General features: G+C 39.5%; 1 protein-coding gene and 1 pseudogene across 2 annotated transcripts; one reads left to right on the forward strand and one right to left on the reverse strand.

Moving 5' to 3' along the window:
• Window positions 1-137: 137 nt before the first annotated feature.
• CTSS (cathepsin S) lies at window positions 138-15,582 on the reverse strand. Of its 2 annotated transcripts, XM_059675462.1 has the most exons (9): window positions 15,564-15,582; window positions 15,215-15,311; window positions 13,936-14,062; window positions 12,224-12,346; window positions 9,670-9,819; window positions 7,302-7,529; window positions 6,106-6,271; window positions 4,766-4,868; window positions 138-896 (listed from the first exon to the last, which is right to left on the reverse strand). In XM_059675462.1, the coding sequence occupies exons 2-9, from the start codon at window positions 15,238-15,240 to the stop codon at window positions 797-799; spliced, it is 1,023 nt and encodes a 340-aa protein (XP_059531445.1). In that variant the 5' UTR covers window positions 15,241-15,311; window positions 15,564-15,582; the 3' UTR covers window positions 138-796. The 2 variants fall into 2 exon arrangements, with proteins under 2 accessions (XP_059531445.1, XP_059531443.1); XM_059675460.1 differs by lacking the exon at window positions 15,564-15,582 and having other exon boundaries at window positions 15,215-15,480.
• Window positions 15,583-16,199: 617 nt separating this feature from the next.
• Window positions 16,200-18,449, forward strand: LOC132221276 (superkiller complex protein 8-like; annotated as a pseudogene).
• Window positions 18,450-22,002: the final 3,553 nt, after the last annotated feature.

Genomic DNA, 22,002 nt, shown 5'->3' on the forward strand with positions numbered 1-22,002 from the left:
TAGGCATGAGCTTATAAAATTTAAAGTTCTTGCTGCCTTTTCAGAACCCATCTACATATCTATAGCAGTTGTGAGGAAAGATCAATCTGAATTAGATAAAAATGAAATGGAATATTAAATATTAAAAACAAATGCAGTTTGGTTATTTTATTCAGGTTTATTTAATTATTTGCTCCAAAAAGGTCCTGGCCAAATTGCTAATAATTGAATTAGTATATTACTTGTTGGTCATTAAATAATTCTTACAAAATGTGTGAAAACAGACAGTCTCTTAAGTATTTGTCTACTTTAACTTCATTTAAAACATTTATTGAATGCTTTTATGTGCAAAGATACAATCTGAGCCACATTAATAACTTAATAGTTTCTTCCATTAAAGTTGCCATAGCCCATCACCAGCATACCACAATTTACTTTTTCATGATAGATTATAATATTACCTAAGAATAAGAAAAGAATGTTATGTGGTAATGATACTAAGTTGAAAAGACAGATAATTATTAAGCATATTCCATCAAATTACAAAAGGATATCAGGGGACATAAAAAGACAAAGAGGTAAAATAAGACAATGACAAATTGGATTAGGTTGACTAATCCTCATACAGTTATATCTATAATATATTATTAATTTTTACTTTGCAAAATTTTTCAAGATCTGCAAAGTTAAAAAAGTAGAAGAGTCAAACTATATATTTACATTGATCATGACACACTTATTTCTACTAGTTTTAGCAGGTAAAATCGAAGAGAAAGCGTTTCATCTTTCTTGACTTGTTATATAATGAAGAGATCCTCTAGATTTCTGGGTAAGAGGCATAACTAGCAATCCCACAATGATTTCCGCTATTTCTTGCCATTCGAATATATCCTTGTTCACCAAAGTGGAGGCCCCAGCTTTAGAAAAAGAAATAACACAAAATTACAAATGAATGCCACATTATCAATATTTTATCTCTTAGATTGTGTTTCTCATAAAGCAACTCTATATAAAAAGCTGCAGGCCTGGCTAGGTAGCTCAGTTGGTTAGAGCATTGTCCCAACACACCAAGGTTGTAGGTTTGATCCCTGGCCAGGGCACATACAAGAATCAACTAATGGCCCTGACTGGTTTGGCTCAATGGATAGAGTGTCAGCCTGCAGACTGGAGGGTCCCAGGTTCGATTCCGGTCAAGGGCATGTGCCTTGGTTGCGGGCACATCCCCAGTGGTGGGTGTGCAGGAGGCAGCTGATGGATGTTTCTAACTCTCTATCCCTCTCCCTTCCTCTCTGTGAAAAATCAATAAAATATATTAAAAAAAAAAAAGAATCAACTAATGAATGCATAAATAAGTAGAACAACAAATCGATGTTTCTTTCTTTCTTTCTCTCCCTCTCCCTTCCTCTCTCTCAAATCAATAAATAAAATTGTTTCAAAAAATAAAAAGCTGTGAAACAAAATTAGAACAAAATAATATAATAATTTCCCAAGGACCTTTAGGCAATTTTCAAAGGAAGTTTAGAAGAGTTTAGTGCTTTTCCGGGGGGGGGGGGGGGGGAGGCGCAAAAGTAGGTTTTTAATTGTGAGTATGTGAAACACAGAGTTTATTCTTGTATTATTACTTATTAATTATTGTATTATTTTCCATATGAACAATTGTAAACCTACTCTTGCGTCACCCTGTTTTGATGAATACTTAATATGTAAAGAAAACACTGAAAGGTCCATTCCAAACCTTTAATCCTCCTACTTTGTAACTATGCCTTATGCAGGGAATGCGTGTTATTATTCTTTTGAAGGCCCCACCACTGAATGTTTTTGCATAATAGGATCATAGGTGATCATTTTCTATCAAACTTAAATTCCTTTAGGGAATGTCAATTAAATATTTTTGAGAGACTACTGTAGAAAAGGCATAGGGCAGGGAATTCTAAAGTAAGCAATAAAAAGTGCAGCTCTCCATCTCCTTTCCTCTCTCTGAAATCAATAAAAACATATTTAACAATAAATAAAATCAATTAAAAGCATGTCCTCAAATGAGAATTTAAAAAAAGAAGGAGAAAGAACTGCAGCAGAGAGTTTATAAAGCAGAGAAGTCTTTCACATTTCTGTGCCATGGCATAGGCTTTTCGGGTCATTGGGGAACTTATTTTTCTCCTCCGATACAGGAGCAATTCCTCCTCTGAAAACTTAGTACAAGTAGTGCCTTCTCTGTGGAGGCAGTTAGGAATCTCTTCCTCTATGGTCCCATAATCATTGAGACATATGTCATTATACCATGTGTTATACTTTATTATTTAAAAATATATCTAATTCCCCATTATCAGGAAAGGATAATTTCTTACTAACTTTTGTATCTCCACAGCCTAGATAATGCTTGTCATGTTATAGATGCCTAGTAAATGCTTATTGAACAAATAAATACTGAAAAGAGGTTTTAGATTTAAACACTAAAAGAAATATATAATCTTTAAGAAGAACAATTTCAATGGAGAAGGGAATTTAGAATACTTAGTATTAAAGGTAAATACTATATGGAGTCAACAAGATATAAGTAAAAATATTGCTTATTTTAAATGAGGTATCATTTGCCCTAGTGTCTATCAACTGCACGATAATTTGAGAAATGTTTTTCCCTTTGATATTTCTTAAGCATGATCTAAATTTGAATATGTGTAATCTATGGAAATTCTCTGTATTGGTGATGGGATCTTGCACGTGTGCTGTTGTAACCAGTGAAACATTACTTTTCTATGACAGAATGGTGCAGATGTGAATGCCAAGTATATGCTGAAGATGACAGCTTTGCATTGGGCCACAGAATACCACCATCGAGATGTTGTAGAGCTGCTTATCAAATATGGAGCTGATGTCCATGCTTTCAGCAAGTTTGATAAATCTGCCTTTGACATAGCCCTGGAGAGGAATAATGCTGAGATTCTGGTAATTCTTCAGGTCTGTTTTTTGTTTTGTTTTTAATCCCCAGAGTATACTTGAATGAAGTTAAGGATTTATTATGGGATCTGAATCAAAACAGATTTTCCCTATCTTATCAAAGAAGTACTTCTAATATGCCTTAGTCTTGTGACTTAGTGTCATTAGTATATTTAAATATATATAAAATTTCTCTTTCTATTTAAACTTGATTTGGGACTATATTAAAAGCCTCTTTATGGTTTTTTTGTTTTGTTTTGTTTTAAATATATTTTTACTGATTTCAGAGAAGAATGGAGAGAGAGAGAGAGAGAGAGAGAGAGAGAGAGAGAGAGAGAGAGAGAGAGAGAGAAACATCAATGATGAGAGAGAATCATTGATTGGCTGCCTCCTGCACACCCCTTACTGGGGACCAAGCCGGCAACCAGGATCCTTGACAGGAATCGAACCCAGGACCCTTCAGTCCACAGGCCGACACTCTATCCACTGAGCCAAATTGAGGGCTTTATGTTTTCTGAATGTACATCAAATGATGTGAAACAGTACTTAGCTCTAAAACCTATGGAGTCATCTCAGTATTAAAAGTTAGCTGCCCGACCAAGGTGGTTCAGTTGGTTGAGCATCATCCTGTGCACCAAAAGGTTGACAGTCTGATTTGTGGTAAAGATAATATTTGAATATATGAATAGGAACTATAACTGTGTATAATTCAATATAACTAGAATCAGAAGTGTAAGACAACAAGTGCCAGAAGTTGAGGCTGACCAGGCAGGTAGGAACCACAGCATAGACAACTTGTCTTTACTAGGGAATATTAATTTTACACTGAATGGTACTAAGTAGAAGAGTTATAAGTTCAGACTCATATTTTTAGACAGACCAGTTTGGAAGCAGTATGAAAGATGGATTTGAGATTAAAATTAGAAGGCTACAGGACTAGTCCAGGTAAGAAATGTCTGACCTGGAGCAATAAAAGAAGAAATGGAGAGGAAACAGAAGCAAGGACAGATATGAAGAAAAATTAATTTGACTTGTTGCTTGATTGGATCTGGAGGGGTCTAGACAAATCCATAGTATCTAATAGGGTGGGGTGACTGTGTTGTGTGTTATTGTCATTTAGTGAGATGGGAAGCTCTAGGGAAGGACAGTATGGTAGAGAGGGTAACGAATTCCTTGGATATATTGAGTTTGGAGAAAATAAGATACACAGAAGTGAATATATCCCAATAAATAAGTTTGAAGTTCAGGGCAGAGGTCAGAATTAGAGTTAGAGATTTGAAAGTATCTATAATAATAAAAGTGTAATATGCTAATTAGATCGGATGTCCTTCCGGACTTCCTTCTGGACGACTTTCCGGACAAAGCTGGGGCTGTGAGGGAAGCCCAGGTCCCTGGTACCAGAGGGAAGCCAGTGCTGGCAGCTGGGGCAAGGAAGGCCGACTCCTGCACGAATTTCATGCATCGGGCTTCTAGTATAGTATATAGCTAAAAATCCTAAGAATGGAAGGATGTTACCCAAGAAAAATATAGAATAAGAAGAGTAATGGGCAAAGGATGGAGCCCTGGAGGAAAGACCAACATTTGTGAGCTAAGCAGAGGAGTAAGTATTCTTAAAGGAGATCAAGAAGGAATGATCAGAAAAGTATTATAGAAGATCAGCCATGAAGACAAAGTGCTGAAAGCACAATAGGAAGTGAAGAAATGGGGGCACTGAGTTATTTAGAATGTCACTTTATAAGATGTTATCATTGTCAATATCATGATCATCACCATAATCACAAGAAAGCATTTGTTGAGGCTCCCTCCAATTCCTGATTTTAATTAAATATACATTGAAGTACAAATATATTACCTGTTTTTCACAAGCCAGTAGTCTTTCCCATTATAGTTACCGTAGCCAACCACTAATACAGCATGAGTCACATTTAGAGTACAGGCTTTGTCATAGTAGACACCTGAGAATAAAATGGGTGGAGATAGAAAGAGTGAATGGTATGTGACAATGAAGGACATTTGAAAATGCTATTACTTTTACTAGACTGTTTTGCATATATGGCTAAGGTTAATTAAAATTTTAGGAACCTATACTCTAATTTTTAAACTATTTATATTCTTCTTTGCCATCAATGCTGTGTTTGTCAGTTTTTTTGTCAAGTTTCCTAAGAAGTTTTCTTTGATAAAACTGTCACCCTTTTCTAATTATTTTTAACTTATGTACAGTTATTGTATTTCTTTTTTTTTTATGAGAGAGAGGGAGAGATTGCTTTGTTGTTCCAGCTACCTATGCATTCATTGGTGCTTCTTATATGTGCCCTGACCAGGGAATGGGACCCATCACCGTGTCCTATCCAGATGACCATCTAACCAACAGAGCTAGCCAGCCAGGGCCTCCTGAATTTCTTTGTGTAAATATTCCTAAATTGTTTCTTCCATACATTTTCATTCCTTAGTAGATTAAATGATTTTGTTAAAATTTTTTGTTACTCTTCCCCTGAGGATATTTTTTCCATTGCTTTTCAGAGAGAGTAGAAGGGAGGGAGGAAGGAGGAGAGAAAGAAACATCGATGTGAGAGAGACACATCGACTGGTTACCTCCCATATGTACTCCGACAGGGGGGCGGGGAGTGAACCTGCAACCCAGGTACGTGTCCTTGACTGGGAATCAAACCAACAACCCTGAGGTATGTGGGGGCCAACACTCTAACCACTGAGCATACCAGCCAGGGCTAGATGAAATTATTTGTAAGGTGAGGTTTAGAAAAAATATTATAGCCTTCTACCCATCAATGGGTGCCCTCCTTTATACTGCTATGCTGCACCTGTAGTCCACAGTGGCTACAGTGGTTAGGAGCACAGGTGCTGGAGTCAAGTAGCACAGTTTCTAATCCCAGCTAACCATTTTCAGAATGTGTGACTTTAGGCAAGTTAACCTAAGATTTTTCATCTGTAAAATAGGGTTATTGTGAGGATTAAATGAGATAATGCATAGAAAGAATTCATCATCATGGTACTTGGCATATAGTGTTAGTAAACTTTGGTAAGTATTACTTTACTAATTAGAACTGGGTATAAAATGTGTATATGAAATGGAGGGTTCTGTTTATCCTACTCAAAACGTTCAGAGGTGGGTAATATTCTTTCTAATAGTGCAAGGGCAGAATATAACAAGAGGATACTATATCTGAGTTTTACCACTTCTGTAGAGGAAGAAAGAAGGATGGCTCGCATCTATAGCAACAGACACAGGTCCTTTATTGGCCACAGCTTCTTTCAAGGCCTCTTCACTACCAAAAGGAAGTTCAACATACTTTGAACATGTGGCAGCTCGATTTTTTACATCATACTGGCACTTTCCATCCTGCAAAAAAAAAAAAAAAAAAAAGTATAAATTAGATAAAGAAGTATACTTCACTTTCTTTCATAAATCACCAATATCCTAAGTTTGGACTTCAAATATCTTTTCTTTCCTCATTTAGCCTTTTCAAGTATCTAAGGTGCCTTCCTGTTTTTGAAGAAAGAAAAATCAAATCTTCCAAAGCCCAGTTCCATGTTTCATCAATAGCAGAGGATATATAGAATTATTCTATTGTTTTACATTATGCACATCTTCATATGTGCATAAGTTGCCAGGATAATGTCCCTCACACTCTAAGGTGGATTGTAGGGGTGTACAACATAAAGATCATAAACTCTAGACTAGAGCTTTAAAATCTTTTTGGTAATATAATGCCTACAAGATGATCTGCAGTTTAAATAATGGTTTATAACAACCATGTAATATGGAAAACAGTATATTTCATGTGGGAAAGGGGGGGTTACCGATTCATGTTTGTTTATACAACTATGCTTTTTAAGTGCTTAGTAGAAAAAGAACTTGAAAGAAATAAACCAAAATAATAGAAGATAAGGTAGGAGGTTTTGGAGTAACTTTACCTTTTCTAAATTTTCTGCAATATAGACGGATATATTACTTATATTGTTTAATAAAATATATTATGAACTCACAAGGAGGAGGAAGAGAGCATTACTTAGTTTTTTAGTAGCTAGAAGAATGATGTGGTTGATGATCCGAGATAAGAGTGATCATGGGAGGCTACAGGACAGAGTTTAAATACCAGGCAGATATTTAGAAAGAATTTTAAGGAAGGTTTGCTGAAATTCCACTTCTAAGCATGAATTGTATTTGCTTGTCTAAAACCAATATGCCACTGATAAATTAAGAAGGCTCTTGCATAAGAAAGAGAACTCTTGAGAATTTAGAATTCCTAATCAGGATTCTTATACGCATAACACTGTTTCTCAAGCAATTGGCTTGGTGGTGAGTTTAGTACAGTCAGTCAAGGGATATAAGATCATGGGACAGCCCAAAATATTTCCTTGTGACACACCATGGCTTTATAGGGATAGGAAGCTTCTGAATCAATGCCATTGTTGTCAATGATATATTGGAAAGCCTCTGTCATGATTCCACCATTGCAGCCTTTATTGCTGTATTTTCCAGTTGAGCAATCCACCAGGTTCTGGACACTCAGAGACACCAGCTTTCCTGTCTTCAGCTTCAGCTGTGCTTCCAGGGCCCCCACAGCACTGAAAGCCCAACAGGAACCACAAGAACCCTGAAACAGAGACAGAGTCATATAGGCAATCATAGAAAGTTATAACACCCAAATTGGGCAACACCCAACATGTCAGCCCTGTCCATAGTTCTCGGAAGAGCTCCCCCACTATTATTTCCTCTTCTCCTTGGACCAGTGATTTTCAACTGGTAGGCCGTAACACACTGGTGTGCTGCAAGAATTTTTAAAACATACAAGGAAACTGACTTCTTTTCCCTTAGATTGTCAAATAAAAACGTGACAACAGCTGCCCTGGCCGATGAGGTTCAGTTGGTTGAGCATTGTCCCAGGCACCTAGAGGTCACGGGTTCCATTCCCTGTTAGGGCACATGCCTGGTTTTCAGGGCTTGAGCCCCAGTAGGGGGGCATTTGGTAGGCAGCCAATTGATGTTTTTCTCTCATCATGTTTCTCTGTCTTTCTTTCTCTCTCTCCTCCTCCTCCCCCCCCTTCCTTTATAAAATCAATAAAAACATATTTTTCAAAAATGACAACTAACACAATAGCTGTCCAGTATGAATGAATCAAAATTATACCTATTTTTTGTGTCAGATAAGCAAAAAAATTTTGTTGTTGTTGTGACACAGATTTTAGTAATTTGTTTATTTGTACCATGGGATGAAAAAGGTTTGACAATCATTGTCTTAGACAATGGGAATGAAGGCTAAACCCCTGCTCATTCTCTGGGCAAGGTTCAGCCTTGAGAAAGATTTGCAAATGGCTGAGCTCAAAGCATAATTGCCATATTCAAACATATTAAGAAACAGTACTTATTAAGCATGTACTAAATCCAAGCTATTTTCACCCATAAATAAAGGAAATAGTTTCCTACAATAAAATGATTTGAAAGGAGCTGGGGTGATTCCCTTGATCTAAAATGCCCTTTCTCCTGCCAAATGATGCCATGCCTGAAACATAAGGTCAAAAATTTATTTTAGCTTCTGAATTTTTAAATCCAAAGATATTTCACAAACAGAAAAACAAAAGGTATAGAGGGTCCAGAGCCCAATCATAATTGCTCTCTCTTCTTTTCTCATCCCACCTTGCTCTCTACCCAAAGAAAGCACACTGAATTTGCTTTTGGTTTAAGCAAAATCACCTATTAAAATGCAAGCACCCAGGGAAAGAAGTTCATTACATTATTTATAGTCAACACCTAAATAAGTAGTTTATCAGATCTTCCCATACTTTTATTTTAGATAATCTCCATTAAGAAACCCAAAACTAGCCGAAACCAGTTTGGCTCAGTGGATAGAGCGTCGGCCTGCGGACTGAAGGGTCCCAGGTTCGATTCCGGTCAAGGGCATGTACCTGGGTTGCGGGCACATCCCCAGTAGGAGATGTGCAGGAGGCGGCTGATCAATGTTTCTAACTCTCTATCTCTCTCCCTTCCTCTCTGTAAAAATCAATAAAATATATTTTTTTAAAAAAGAAACCCAAAACTAGTTGAAATAAAAATAACTAGGTGGAAAAAGAGATGAACAGTAGCATTCACTCATTAATTTTTACATTCTTTATGGGTCACAAGCCGGGGCAGGTGCTTAGAATATTCTGAGTCTTCCTTACCTAGATCTCTAAGGTGATATATGTGTTTTACTCCTATTTAGCCCTAATTTAGGATTTTTGTAGCTTTTTTTTTTACAAGCAAAATAAAAGAAATATAAAAACATAGAAACAAAAATTTAAAGCTGTATTTCTTTTTCTAACAATGCAAGCCTAATCGAATCAATTGTGCTATTTACTCTGAGCTCTAACTCCTTCCTCTCCTTCCAACCTGAATTTCATAAGTGAGATGGAGGGAGATATTCTCTCACAGACAATATTGTTTCTCAAGCAGTTAGCATGGTGGAGGGTCCAGTGCAGTCGATGGATAGCATGAGCACTGAAAGTCTGTCTTGACCTATTTGCTTAGTTCACAGTTTTTGTATAATGTGGCTCTAATCGTTAGTGAGGAATACAAATAAAGTATGGTATGTGGTCCTTGCTCTCAAGAAGCTCACAATTTAGTTGAGAAGACAGAATAATAAAAATAATTAGAAAGTACATAAGGGAGATTCACTGCCAAATTATGTAGCTAGACTAAATATTTACAGGAGAGAGAACTCTACCTGGGGTACAGAGGCCTGGCATGATGGTACTCACCTGGTTTTTCACTTCGGTAACACACCCCTTGTCTCTCCAGTCCATAGAATCAGGTAATTTTTGATTAGGGTTTGACTTGAAAGTGACATTTCTCTGCCATTGGCTGGGAACTCTTAAGGAACTCATCAATAACATTACTTCTTCACTCGTCTACAAGGCAAAAAAATGTATATATATCCTTTTATTTATATCCTGCTTTTCAATATCCTAGTAACTATAACTCTGAATATACACTGAGTGGCCAGATTATTATGACTGGCCAGATTATTATGACCACCCCCCATCAGTACAGTGAAGTGAATTAGTTATGCAAATAATAATAATAAAACCTTGAGAGTATTTGCTTAGGATGTTTTCAATATTCAGTATTTTTGGAAGTGTCAATGAAGTACTGATGGGGTGGTCATAATAATCTGGCCACTCCGTGTATTTGACATCTGAGAAAAAACAAGTGGTAGTTTTGACCATCATAGATACTGTTAACTACCTCGTGGGTGAATTGTCTGGGTCTCTTTTTTACTCTTACATTTTGCATTAATATCCCAGTTAGACAGTGGGAAGGAGAAGAAAATTATAAAAACTAGAAGTTACTGGGAGATAGATTTTTGGTTCAAAGCAAGGCATCTACACTAATAAAAGAGAAAAATGGTAATTGGCGTACGACGATACCCTTTTCATTGGCTAATCAGGGCTATATGCAAATTAACTGCCAACTATGATTGGCAGTTAACTGCCAACTAAGATTGGCAGTTAACTGCCAACTAAGATTGGCAGTTAACTGCCAACAAGATGGCGGTTAATTTGCATACGTAGGCACAATGCAGGGAGGCGAAAGGGAAAGCAGGAAGAAGCCCCCTGCCACTGACAGTGATCGGAAACCCAGGGGGGAGCTAAGAGCTGGGGGGCAGGGAAAAGGCGGCCCTGGGGCCGCCTTTGCCCTGCCCCCCAGCCATGATCGGAGAATCAGGCGCCTTTGCCACCCTGGCCAGTGATAGCAGGAAATAGGGGTGGAGCCAGCGATGGGAGCTGGACACGGTCGAAGCTGGCAGTCCCGGGAACTAGGGGTCCCTTGCCTGGGCCTAAAGCAGAGCCCACGATCGCGGGGCCGCTGCAGCTGCGGGTCCCCGCTGCCCGAGCCAGACGCCTCAGCCAGAGGCATTAGGCCTGGGCATGGGCGGAGCCTGCAACCGCGGGGAGCTGGGGGTCCCCTGCCCAGGCCTGACACCTCTGCTGGAGGCCTCAGGCCTGGTCAAGGGGCCGATCCAGTGATTGGTGATCGGAGGGTGATGAGGGTCAACTCCTCTGGCCGAGGCATCAGGCCTGGGCGGGGGGCGGAGCCGGGGATTGGGGGGATATGATGGTCCCCTTGCCCAGGCCTGAAGCCTGGGTCAGAGGCGTCAGGCTTGGGTGGGGGGGTGGAGCAAGCGATCAGAGGGAGATGGGGGTCCCCTGCCCAGGCATGATTCCTGGCCAGAGGCCTCAGGCCTGGGCGGGGGCCAGAGCCAGTGATCGGGGGGAGATGGGGGTCCCCTGTCCAAGCCTGACACCTCTGGCAGAGGCATCAGGCCTGGGCAAGGGGCCGATCAGGCGATTGGAGGGTGATGGGGGTCTACGCCTCTGGCGGAGGCATCAGGCCTGGGCAAGGGGCAGAGCCAGCAATCGGAGGGGTCTGGGGGTCCCCTGCCTAGGCCTGATGCCTGGGCCAGAGGCATCAGGCCTGGGCTGGGGGCAGAACCAGTGATGGGGGTAAATGAGGGTCCCCTGCCCAGGCCTGACGCCTCTGTCAGAGGCGTCAGGCCTGGGCAAGGGGCCGATCCTGCGATTGGAGGGTGATGGGGGTAAACGCCTGAGGGCTCCCAGTATGTGAGAGGGGGCAGGCTGGGCTGAGGGACACCCCCCCCCCAGTGCACGAATTTCGTGCACCGGGCCCCTAGTAATTCTATAAAAGAGCTGTCTAAAAAGTGAACTGAATTGGTCTTTCTTGTGAGAAAGCATTACAAAGGAGAGTCCAACATTTAAGTGGGAATTTAATCTACCTAGGATGTTCCCTTCCAAGGGGTACGGTGATTCCAAGGAACAAGATCTCAAATGATCCTATGATTCTTAATTTTGGCCACAGTGGTGCAGTTTTGCAGGGTAGTTCAGAGTCTAAAATGGGAGATTTTTTTTGTGTGATATTACATCCCTGCATTCCCCAATTAAGAAAGCAGGTGGATCATATTAAATTGTCAATTTAGACTTACATGAGTATGGTAACTACAAGATTGTGAGTAGTCTTATCAGGCTTTAAAAAATTAGGCAATGCTTTCTAAAATTAATAAAAACTAAAAACAATAGTAGTCTATGAGTTTAAAATAAAGAAGGGATTTGTTAAGGAAAGTGGTCACAGTAGGACTAAAGGAATCTGTACAAATTCTTGTCTTTAAATTCTGCATTTTTCTAACTAACGTACATGTAAATAACTGGCCTTTGTCATTTACTTTCAATTTGCTTTTGAAAGACAGAAATCATGCTTACCAAGAGATAAGAGTAGGATTATCTGTGGTTTACCTACCATGTCTGCCAGGTGGTTCATGCCTAAATCATATGAATGCATTCCCATTGAATGCTCCAGGTTGTGAAGCATCACAAATTTCAGATTCTTTTCCCAGATGAAACGTCGTGTTACTTCCTCATTCTAATATGTAAGGAAAAAGAACATAGTTGTACTGAATCCTGCACAAATAAGTGTTCAGTAATGAAAATAAACATATTATGAAGCATTCTACCAAATGCGGATCTGCAAGGGGGCATCTAAATAAATGAATATATTCAATATAACGGGTAAAACTGTATATTAATCTTAATTCTTGCTCTTAATTGCTGGATGTGATTAATATTATTTTATGATATATAATGAACTTCTTCAATCTGCTAAAGAGTTTTTTTTTTGGTTTTTTTTACAAAGTGCTATTGGTTGAAGTATATCCTCCGTAGGTAGTAAATTCATGAAATCTTTACAGGTTTAAAAAAATTTTTTTTGCCCTCAATCTTGAAAGATAGTTTAACTGATTATATATTTCTAGCTATGTTTCTTTAGTGATTTGAAGCTATTTCTCCATTTTCTTCTGGTATTTATTATTCTAAACCACTAGAATTGAAAAAACTGAATAAAGAAAAATAAATATAATGAAGTATAGGAAAGGAAACAAGAAATGAACTTATTGAGGTAAGTAAAGTAGGATAATTAAATAAATTAAGGTAAGATACCAATGGAAAGTCATTTTTATTTCTCCTTAGGGAGTGAAATCATTAAAAAGAGAGATAGCTTTAATTTAACCAGACAGTGGTGCCATCTGCACATCTAACTCTAGTGGACTTGGAAATTAGAGTGAGGGTGAAGTTCATCGTTCCAAGAAAACAACTCAGAGTGCATGTTCTACTCAAAGTATCTTTTTATACAGAAATGATATATCAAATAAGTAATTGCATGTTTGCCTACAAACTCATTAGTATTATGTACAGAGTGTCCCACAAAATGTATATATACAATGTCTGTCGGTTCTACTACATTTTGAAAATGAAATGTATTTTAATAAATACTGCCTTTATAATTATTCAAAGTATGTATACCTTTTGGGGGGACACCCTGTAGTTACAGGACTTAGTTATTTGGAGCACTAGGGTTAAGGACTTAAAATCAAAATCAATAAGTATGTTTTGAAATAAAAACAAGAGTACAAAGTGGGAAGTGAGAGTCAAGAAACAACATCTGGCATTCCATCTGCCAGGGGCGGAAATCAGGGTCTTTTATTTCCCAAACATGTACTCTTTCCTCATGGCCTGGGACCTTCACTCTAGTTATCCACTTTGCTTGCTCCCTGGCTTCTATCCATTCTCTGCTCAAATGTCACCTTATACCAGTATGTGAGGCCTTCCCTGACTGTCCTATAGAATAATCATTCCCAGCCTCCCCCAGCCATCACCCAGGGCCCTTCCTACCCTCCATGCCTCGCTTTGTTTTTCTCTACTTCACTTATCACCGTTTAACATACTATATACCTGCTTACTTATTGACTTATTTCCTGTCTCTCCTACTAGGGTATAAGCTCTATAAAAACAGGAACTTTAGTTTTTTTTGTTTCCTGCTGTACCAAGAGCAGAATCTGGCAAGAAATGTGAACGGAACATTTATTGAAAACACTGCTTGTAAGAATATAATTTGAGAGGGATAAAGCACAGAGCACTGGAATAAAAGCAGATCGCTCAATTGGCAATCCCGTCTACCTCTTCTGTGTATTGCTTGCCATAGGTTTTCTTCCAGAGATCCCAGTGGTGATCCAGCGTGGGGTCTTTGTGCAGCTGTGCCATGGCAGAGGAGCACCCCAGGAGAACCAGGAGCAGCCATTTCATTCTGTGAAAGGAAAGGTCACATCGGAAGAGTAGCTGTTAGCTGCATCTATTGTGACCATATCTTTCGTAACAAAAAATAGCAATGCAAAGTCTGTCAAAGGGACAGAATACTGCAAATCAGAATTACACAGGAAAAGTTTGGGAGGATATGCAGGGTGGGGCAAAGTAGGTTTACAGTTGTTCGTATGAAAATAATACAATAACTAAGTAATAAATAATAATACAAGAATAAACTCATGTACAGAGTTTATTCTTGTAATAAACACTGTTTCATGTACAAAATTTATTTTTGTGCTATTTTTGTGAATTATTGTATTATTTTCCATACAATCAACTGTAAACCTACTTTTGCCCCACCCTGTATAGTCACAGGGAATAACTGCAGATTTATGCCAGAAATGCTACTACTAATGCTTATTAGCTCTTTAAAAAGTGATTTTCAGAAATTTCCTGGTATTTGGTAAACCAAACTCACTTTCAGGGTTGACATTGTTGCAGGAAGCAGGGACTTTCCAGGATTTGCCAACAAATCTAATCAAGGGAAATCCTCTTTTCTTATTAAGGGGAAGGCAAACCTCGGAAAAATCATTTATTCTCAGAATTTTTGAATGTGTGTTCTTCTTAACTGGCCGATTTAAATATTCACAACATTTAGAGGTAGTTAAAAGACAACTCCCAAGTATTCTTTTCACATCCAAAGGTCATTTTATTGAGTTAATTTTTTAAACTTTCCCCCCAGCAATCAAAATATTGATTTCAAAGGAAGCAATTAACTTCTTTTGAAAACACCACTTATCTATTTAATAAAAAAACATTTTAACAGAAATTCAGTGACTAACCCTTTCTCAAACTGGATTGTCCTTTTAATTCCGTTTCTTTTTAATTCAAAATAATTGGAATTGTAACCATGTAAATCTTCAAATTATACGCCAAAGAAAACTACATTTCAGCCTCAGGCTTAGATGTCCAGCACACATTTAACTTTTCAAAAATAAATTCCTTTTAGTCCAAAAGCAAAGAGGCAAATTGAGCCATTTGATTTTTTAGTTTACTTCCTGAAACCAAAGATTTAAAACCTGGCAGGCAGAGCAAGCTGAAAACAGAAAGGGTTTAAAGACCAAATGCGAGAAAACAAAACCCAGACAGTACATACATATTGGAACCAGCGGGTGCTCCCATATTAAGAATGCTTGAAGGTGGTCTCTCTCCAAAGATTTCAAAGGCAGCGAAGAGACTTCAGCTAAATTTGACTTTAAAAAGAAATTGGAACTTGTCACATGAGTTATCCACGAAGAGGAAGTGAACTTTCATTTCAGTTTCATTTAAAATCTGCGAGGTCACCTGCCTCCAGCCCTATCTCTATGGTTTTGGAGACAAAGTGGGTACACTAGGCATCAAAAGAGCCCCCAGTACAGGAGATCAGTAGAACCTACTCAGTAAAATAAGAGCAGTACCTTTAAGTTCACCCTTTAATCCTTCATCATTTTGGTAATTCACTTTACCTAAAATCACCAATTTTCCGATTGGTTTCTCTCTCACATTGATGTTTTTCTCTCTCTCCCTTTCCCTTCCCCTCTCTCTAAAAAATGAATGTTTTAAAAAAATGTAAAGAGAGAAAGAGAGAAATAATGGTAGAAATGAGCAGCAGCAGCAGATTTTCTGGCCATCTGATCCTGTGTTAACTGTACGTGATAGATCCTCCCTTCCCCCAACTGGTGGGCGGAGTATGATCTAACCTGCAGCCCAGAAATACCTGAGTGACTGCCTAACCATACCTGCAGCCCGAAATACCTGAGTGACTAACCATGTATCTTATATGGACTATACATTGAACCACCAATCAACACCTGCCAAATACCCTAAGCCAGTGGTCGGCAAACTGCGGCTCGCGAGACACATGCGGCTCTTTGGCCCCTTGAGTGGGGCTCTTCCACAAAATACCGACTTCTGCGCATGGGCCACGAAGTTTCAATCGCACTGTACGTGTGCACCCGCACGTGGTGGTATTTTGTGGAAGAGCCACCTTCAAGGGGCCAAAGAGCCGCATGTGGCTCACGAGCCGCAGTTTGCCGACCACTGCCCTAAGCCCTTGCTCCTATATGGACCATACATTAAGCCATCAATCAGTGTGCTCCCATTCCTCCCCTCAAAAGGCATGCTCACCTCTGCACCGGTTGCTGCTCTCCCATTGCGAAACAGCCCGGCAGGTCTTTTTCCCCTAATAAAGCCTGTAAACCTGTTTTTGGCTCCCAACTCGTCTCTCAATATGAGTTGTAGTATTCATGTCAACTGTGTTTTCGTTCAGTAGCATCCTAGGTTGAGCATCTCTCTCTCTGTGGTTTAAGTAATGTTCCTGGTTACTTGATCTCCAAGCCTGACTGGCTTTTTGACTTTCCCAGAGATTTTGTGAGCTCCCTAATGTTTTTTTAAAATATATTTTTTATTGATTTCAGAGAGTAAGGGAGAGGGAGAGAAAGAAACATCAGTGATGAGAGAGAAATCATTGTTCGGCTGTCTTCTGCTCCTTAGTATTTGTCCAAAAGTTAAAAACGTATGTCCAGGTTAGACATGCGCCTGTGCTATGTGAGGGGGCAGTGAGGCGAGATGTCTGGCCTTTGGCCCTTCATCCTTGGCTAAGGAAATGACCAACTAGTATAGTATTCTCTTCAAACAAGAGCAAGCCCATGATGATGTCACTTAGTGGCCTGGGGGACAAACAAGAAAGAAAACTCTGAGACAGTGGTCATAGGGTCCCTGGGTGACCTGGTGAAAGTGTGGAAATGGCGTGATGAGAGGCTGGACCTGCAGTGGAGTCTGGAGGGACGTCAGCTGAGCATGGTGTCTGTGGACATCAGCCACACGCTGTCCATCAGTGCATCCAGTTCTCTCGATGCCCACATTTGTCTCTGGGACTTGGGAGTATGGCAAACAGATAAAGTCCATAGATGCAGGATGGGTGGATGCCTGGACTTTGGCCTTTTCTCCTGATTCCCAGTATCTGGCCACAGGAACTCATGTGGGGAAAGTGAACATTTTTTAAGTGGAAAGTGGGAAAAAGGAATATTCTTTGGACAATTCATTCTTAGCATTGCCTATAGTCCTGATGGGAGGTATCTGGCTGGTGGACCATAGATGGGATCATTAATATTTTTGATATTGCAACCGGGATACTGCTGCACATGCTGGAAGGCCATGCCATGTCCATTCGCTCCTTGACCTTTTCCCCAGATTCCAAGCTCCTCATCACTGCTTCAGATGATGGCTACAACAAGATCTACGATGTACAACACCCCAACTTAGCTGGCACTCTGAGTCCTGGCACCAGTGTCCTGGGTGCTGAATGTAGCGTTCTATCCTGACAATACTCACTTTTTTTCCCGTTCATCTGACAAGAGTGTGAAAGTCTAGGACATTGGAACGAAGACTTGTGTTCACACCTTCTTCGACCACCAGGATCAGGTCTGGGGAGTAAAATACAATGGAAATGGCTCAAAAATTGCGTCCATTGGAGATGATCAGGAAATTCCCATCTATGATTGCCCAATTTAAACGTCAGTCTTCCACGCTAATGCTGCAGAGAGAATGTACAGATTGAACATAACATTCCTTATCCTTCTAACTTGTTTAAAAGATACAGCATTTATTATAGCTGACACTTAAATTGTGTAGATATGACATAAACATTTTCATGTTTTATTGGGGGGGGGGACTTATGTCCACACAAAAATCTGCACTCAGATGTTTATAGCAGATTTATTCATATTTGCCAAAACTTGGAAGCCCTCAAGATGTCCTTCAGTGGGTGAATGGATAAATAAACTGTGGTACATCCAGACAATGGAATATTATTTGGCACTAAAAAGAAATGAGCTGTCAAACCAGGAAAAGACATGGAGGAACCTTAAGTTCACATTACTAAATGAAAGAAGCCAATCTAAACAGGCTATATACTATACAAGTCCAAAACAAGGCAAAACTATGGAGACACTAAAAAAATCAGGTTGGCAGGAGTTAGGGGAAGGAGGGATGAATAGGCAGAGCACAAAAGATTTTTAGGGCAGTGAAACTACTTTGTATGATACTATAATGGTAGATACATATCATTATACATCTGTCCAAACACTTGGAATGTACAACACCAAGAGTGAATCCTAATGTAAATTATGGTCGTTGGGTGATTATGATGTGTCAGTGTAGGTTCATCCTTTGTGACAAATGTGCCGCTCTGATGGGGAATGTTGATAATGGGGGAGGCTACGCTTGTGTGGAGGCAGATGGTATATGGGAAATCTCTTTACCGTCTCAATTTTGCTGTGAACCTAAAACTATTCTAAAGAAATAAAATCAAATTTTTAAAAAACATATCACCCTATACTTTACAGCTTCATCTTCACTATTGCTATAGTCTGAGGGTTGGACGTTCCACCCTCCCCCATTCAGATTTTGAAACCTAATCTCCATTGTGAAGGTATTTGGATGTGGGGCCTTATTAGGAGATTAGGTTTCCAGGGTGGAGCCCTCATGAATGGGATTATTGCCCTTATACAAGAGGCCCCCTTGGCCCTTCTACAAAAAGACAGCCATCTATGAACCAGGAAGGGGTTCACACCAGGAACTGAATCTGCCAGAGTCATGATCTTGGACTTCCCAACTTCCAGAACTGTGAAAAGTAAATTTCTGTTGTTTAGAAACCACCCAGTTTATGGTATTTTGTTATAGCAGCCCAAACAGACTAAGCCATCTATACTCACACATAAACCTTATACTCAAAGCAACTAGTTTTCATGTTTCCAGAACATCCACACTTATCCTCTGCACTTTTTCACTCACTTTATAATTTTTAACAGTCCCAGCTAACAAATTTTGGACACCGATTATATGTCAATGAATCTGTATTATTATTAAAACTTTACAACACTATGAGGTAGGTACAATTCTTATCCTCATTTTATACAAGGGAAATTAAAGTTCTAAGAGACTATATAACTTGTTCAAGAGGACAGAACTAGTTGCTGACCTGGGATTGAACCCAGTTTTAAAAGTAGTGTTTTCCCACTGTCTGGAACTTCCTTCCCTTCTCTGCCTCTTGAAATCCTGCTCAAGCTTCATAGCTCATCTCAGAAGACACTTTTTTCAAAAAACCTTTTTAAAATCTCCAACCAGATGTCTTTTTTTTCAGCCTCTGCATTGCTTTGAGGCACTCTTGTGGCAGATCAGAGATTCTGGGGACAGAGAAATCATACCCTTAATTTTCTACCTAATATTACAATTATTTATTTCTTTGCCATATAAGTCTACCCGTTAACTCATTTTGTATACTCCACAGTATATAGTGCAATGATACAGTAGACAATAAATACTTGCTGACAGCGTTTAAATTATTTCAACAGCCTTCATTCCAGTCTATCTTGAAATCTCATCCTGTATATCATTGCCAAATTGTACACCTAAGGCATATTACTATCATGCTGTTTCCTAGAAATGCTTTCTGTTGCATTCCCCATAATCTGACACATCCTTGATCACTGTACTCAATTGTGAACAAATTTTAACTTTCAACCTCTACTGTAATCACGCTGGTCTTATGGGGCTCTGACATTGCACTAACTCCCTTCCATCACAGATTAGGAAATATTTGAATAATATGGGAAAGGGAAATGAAAGCAGAATAAGGAAGGCTAACGCCTTCCCCGGTTTTGAAATCATCATCTGTTAGCTTCATGCACCCTAAAAGTGAGCTGCTTCTATTCTCTCCAAGGAACTATCTTATCTAGTTTTAAAGAAAAGGGACTCTGAATTTTAGGATAATATTGATGCTAGTTTAATTCTCTGTTAATTTACCCAAGTGGTTAACTTTGTACTGGGAATTTAATTTAATTTTAATTGTGATGTGTCACAGTGAGGGCCTCTTTGGGTTCATCTTGTTTTGGATTCTCTGACTTCCTGGACTTGTATGTCAATTTCCTTCACCAATTAGGGAAATTTTCTGTCATTTTTTTCAAATAGGTTTTCAATTTCTTGCTTTTTCTCTTCTCCTTCCAGCATCCCCATAATGCGCATGTTGGTACACTTAAAGTTGCGCCAGAAGCTCCTTTTTCTTCTTTTTATTGTTCTGACTGGGTGCTTTTTGCTTCTTTATATTCCAAATTGCTGATTTGATTCTGTTTCATCTATTCTACTATGGATTCCCTGTAAATTATTCTTCATTTCAGTCTATTCTTCATTTCTGACTGGTTCTTTTTTTATAATTTTCATGTCCATTTTTATGCTGTTGAAGTTCTCATTAAGTTCACTGAACATCCTTATAACCAGTGTTTTGAACTCTGCATCTATTAGATTGCTTCTCTTCATTTTTTTTTTTTTTATCTTCACCCGAGGATATTTTTTCCATTGGTTTTTTTATAAGTAGTGGGAGAGAGGGAGGAGGGGGAGAGAGAAACATCGATGTGAGAGAGACACATCAATTAGTTGCCTCCTTGCACACACCCTACTGGAGCTGGAGATCGAACCTGCAAACAAGGTACATGTCCTCGATCAGGAATCAAACCCATGATCCTTTGGTCTATAGGCCAACACTCTAACCACTGAACAAAACTGGCCAGGGTAACTAGTGTCCATTTTGTTTAATTATTTTTCTGGAGCTTTTTCTGTTCTTTCACTTGGGGCCTTGCCGGGGTCCAACCCCAGCAGGTCCAGGGGTTCCCAAAGGCGTAGACGGAGTCGGCGAAGAAGGAATGACACGGAGACAGCGTTCAGTTGATCAGCAGCCTAGCCAGGATCTCCAGCCAAGTTCTGGTCTCGATCTCCAGAGAGGTTCTGCTGTTTATTGTCTTGTTACATCCGTATTTATACCAGTTGATTTTAATCCTGTCAATTTCTATTACAAAGGTTAGGGCGTTTCTTATCTCCGTTCCAGGGAGTAAAGATTATGTAGCTTAAGCATGATAGTTTGTAGTGATTAACTACCCGCCTGGCACTTAGTTAAGGAGTTTCATCCCCTCCCTGACTTCAGGGAAAAATTCCTACCTGGGGAAACAACCTTTCTAGGAGAGGCATCCCCTCCCTGACTTCAGGGAAAAATTCCTACCTGGGGAAACAACCTTTCTCGGAGAGGTGACCTTGGTTAAAACACACAGCGCTAAGGGGAGCAAACATATTAAGAACAGTATGCTATATACGCCAGGTCCCTTGAAACATATGCTGTGCAGATGTTTCTTTCCTGCAGCGACTGTGTCAAGCAGCAAGGATGGACCAGCTTCCGGCAGGGCCTCTTTCTTTGTCTCCTCATTTTGGCAGTTTCCCTGTACTTGTTTCTATGTATCAGGTAGAGCTACTATATCTCCCAGGCTTGATAGAGTAGGCTAATGAAGTAGGTCCCCTATAGGATCCAGTGGCACAGCCTCCCCATTCACCCAAGCTGGGTACTCGCAGTGTGCCCTCCATGTGGGTGAAAAGCCCTGAATGCCTAGTAATAACAGTTGTAGGGTAGGACTTTGCCCCCAGGGTGACCATTCCTCCCCTAGCATATCACTAAAAATAAACACAACAACATATAGGAAGAGAGTCTATTTGTTGCCCACATGTTCATACAAAAGGAAATTTTAAAGAATGCTCTTTAGGCAGAAGGGGAAATATTCCAAATCAAAATAACAGAACTGTATAGATTTGCTTGGTGGGGAGTCTGATATCTCTCAAGTTTGTCTTTGGTCCTTTCAAAGGTCAGAAAAAATATATGCTAAATGCTAACCATGCTCTTTCCTGCCTACACATTTGAATATGCTATTCTTTGGGTCTGGAATGCCTTTTTCTAACACCCCATCTGCAAACACATACTCAAGCTTCAGAAAAGTTTAGGAGTCATTTTTCTGTGAAGGATCCTTCTTTGAAAAGAAGTAGAGTATGTGCAGTATTCATCACATGTCAACTTTCCTCCACTTCCTT

The sequence above is a fragment of the Myotis daubentonii genome, chromosome 18, assembly GCF_963259705.1.
Source record: "Myotis daubentonii chromosome 18, mMyoDau2.1, whole genome shotgun sequence".
NCBI classification, from domain to species: Eukaryota; Metazoa; Chordata; class Mammalia; order Chiroptera; family Vespertilionidae; genus Myotis; species Myotis daubentonii.